Source organism: Oryctolagus cuniculus, chromosome 9, assembly GCF_964237555.1.
Source record: "Oryctolagus cuniculus chromosome 9, mOryCun1.1, whole genome shotgun sequence".
Taxonomy (NCBI): domain Eukaryota; kingdom Metazoa; phylum Chordata; class Mammalia; order Lagomorpha; family Leporidae; genus Oryctolagus; species Oryctolagus cuniculus.
In genome coordinates this window covers 82,677,130-82,679,957 of record NC_091440.1, presented here as the reverse complement: position 1 = coordinate 82,679,957, position 2,828 = coordinate 82,677,130, and the positions used below count along the sequence as shown (strand labels likewise).

General features: G+C 37.8%; 1 protein-coding gene across 1 annotated transcript; it reads left to right on the top strand.

The window, feature by feature from the left end:
• The first annotated feature begins 384 nt into the window (after positions 1-384).
• On the top strand, positions 385-943 carry LOC100355084 (cytochrome c). Its single transcript, XM_017350176.3, has one exon. The coding sequence runs from the start codon at positions 449-451 to the stop codon at positions 764-766; it is 318 nt and encodes a 105-aa protein (XP_017205665.2). The 5' UTR covers positions 385-448; the 3' UTR covers positions 767-943.
• Positions 944-2,828: the final 1,885 nt, after the last annotated feature.

Here is a 2,828-nt window from a genome sequence, read left to right as displayed (position 1 = left end):
CACATAGAACTCCTAATAGACATGACCAGAAGAGATCTTCACCGTGACACACTGTAGTCAAACTTTTCACAGTAAACAAAGGAAAGGTTCCAAAATGTGCATGAGAGAAATGCCAGATTACTTTCAGAGGATCCCCAACTAGACTCATAGCTGAGTTCTCATCAGAAACCCTACAGGATAAGAAAGAATGGTGAGACTTAATCCAAATCTTAAGAGAAAAAAAACCAGACAACTTAGAATACTGCACACTGCAAAGCTGTCATTTATGAATGAAGCTGAAATAAAGACCTTCAACAACAAACAAATGGAAAGAATCTGTCACCAGTCATCCAGCCTTACGAAAGATGCTTAAAGATGTGCCTCATAGAAATACAGGAAGAGGAGAGCGGGACGTCCAGCTTCCCGGTGCGGTCCTTTGGGGCGAGAGCTACTAACGAGCGAGTTAAAAATGGGTGATGTTGAGAAGGGCAAGAAGATTTTTGTTCAGAAATGTGCCCAGTGCCACACTGTGGAAAAGGGAGGCAAGCACAAGACTGGACCAAATCTCCATGGTCTGTTCGGGCGGAAGACAGGTCAGGCCGTTGGATTCTCCTACACAGACGCCAACAAGAACAAAGGCATCACCTGGGGAGAGGACACGCTGATGGAGTATTTGGAGAATCCCAAGAAATACATCCCTGGAACCAAAATGATCTTCGTTGGCATTAAGAAGAAGAATGAAAGGGCAGACTTGATAGCTTATCTCAAAAAAGCTACGAATGAGTAATAGCTGGCCACTGCCTTATTTATTACAAACAGCAATGTCCTGTGACTTTTTTTATGTGCACCATAATTTAATTCTCATACGCCAGAATTCAGATCATGAATGGCTGACAAAATATTTTTGTCCAACAGTCTAATATTGCCTTGTGTGGTTAAATAGGAAATTTTGGTAGTAATTCCAGTTCAGTGAATGCCCTCACTGTTTTCCCCTTCTAAGGATATGATTGGACTTACCTAACAAAACTTGTCAATACCATCCCAAAACCTGTTGGGAGATTGGATTTAGATTTAAATGCTGGGGAAATTGCCTCACTGTCTCAGAACTGAACAAGATTCCCTTGTTCTTTACCTACCTAAGGCAAGAGCTGAAGACATTTGGAAACGTATACTTCATATTTTTGGTCTTAGCTGTGGCAATCTCATTAGAATTTCCTGTATCTAAACTTCTGCCTTTTACTTACTGAAAGGCATTTTAGTGTGGTTTATGCATATCAAATAAAGAATATTTAACACTTCTCACATTTTATAGATGATCTGTAAGGTCAGGTGCTTTGAACGTCAGCATGACCAGGTGGAGTAACAAGTTACACTTGCTGTTGAATTCTTTACTACCTTAGACTAAGTTAAAATTGTCTATAAGCAGCCATTTGGAAACACATAAAACTGAGGAGCTACTGCATATTTGTGTTTAGTAATGGTGCTTTTGCCAGCTCAATGGAAGGACTAAGGTAGAGGAGATACCATCAGCACAAAACCTCTAAAATATGTGATCACAAGACTTAAGAGAATTAAAAACAGAATTATAGACCATGAAAAAAAAAGAAATACAGGAAGAGAGTCATCATTATGAAAGCATGTGATGGCAAAAATTCTCCCAGTAAAAGTACAAATGATATCCAAAATAAATTATAGGAATATTAATGGAAAATGGCAGGGCCAATTGTTACTTATCAATAGTAACCATGAATGTAAATGGTCTAAATTCTCCAGTTAAAATATACAGACTAGCTGAATGGATTTAAAACAAGACTCATCTTTTGCTAACTACAAGAGATACACCTTACCAACAAAGATACACACAGACCTGAAAGTGAAAGGACAGAAAAAGTATTTAATACTAGCTGAAAGCAAAAAAGAACAGATGCAACCATCCTAATATTAGACAAAATAGAATATAACACAAAAACCAGTAAAAGACAAAGCAGGGCACTATGATTAAGCGATCAATTCAACAGGAAGGTGTGACTATAATAAATGTTATAGACCCATTACTGGATCTAAAGGGAGCTATATACTCAAATACAATAGTAATGGGGGATTTCAACAACCTACCTTCATCAATGGATAGTTCAAGTAGACAGAAGGCCAACAAAGAAACAACAGAGCTAATCCACACTATGGACCAAATGGACCTAACTGGTATCTACAGAACTTGCACCACACACTTGCAGAATACACTTTCTTCTCATCAGTGCATGCAGTTTTCTGTAGGATAGACTGTGTGCTAGGCCATAAAGCAAGTCTCAGCAAATTTTAAAAAATCAGAATCATACCACGCATCTTCCGTTACTACAATAGGATAAAACTGGAAAAAAAAAACTCAAAAATCTCTAGAACATAAGTAAAAACATGGAGACTGAACAACATATTCCTGAATGAACTGTGGGCATAGAAGAAATAAAAAAATAAATAAATCCTGGAAGCAAATGAAGATGACAATAAAATATATTAAATCTTACAGCATGCATCAAAAGTAGTTATAAGAGGGACATTTATAGCAATTGATGCTTACATCAAGAAATTGCAAAGGCACCAAATAAATGAGCTACCAATGTATCTCAAGGACACAGAAAAACAACAAACCAAACCCCAAATTAGTAGGAGGAAAGAAATTATTAAAATTAGAGAATAAACAAAATTGAAACAAAAAATATAAAAGGTCAGTGAAATAAAAAGCTGGGTTTTGGGGGCCAGCGCTGTGGTACAGTGGGTTAGTTCTCCACCTGCAGTGCTGGCATCCCATACGGGCACCAGTTCTGGTCCCGGCTGTTCCTCTTCCTATCCAG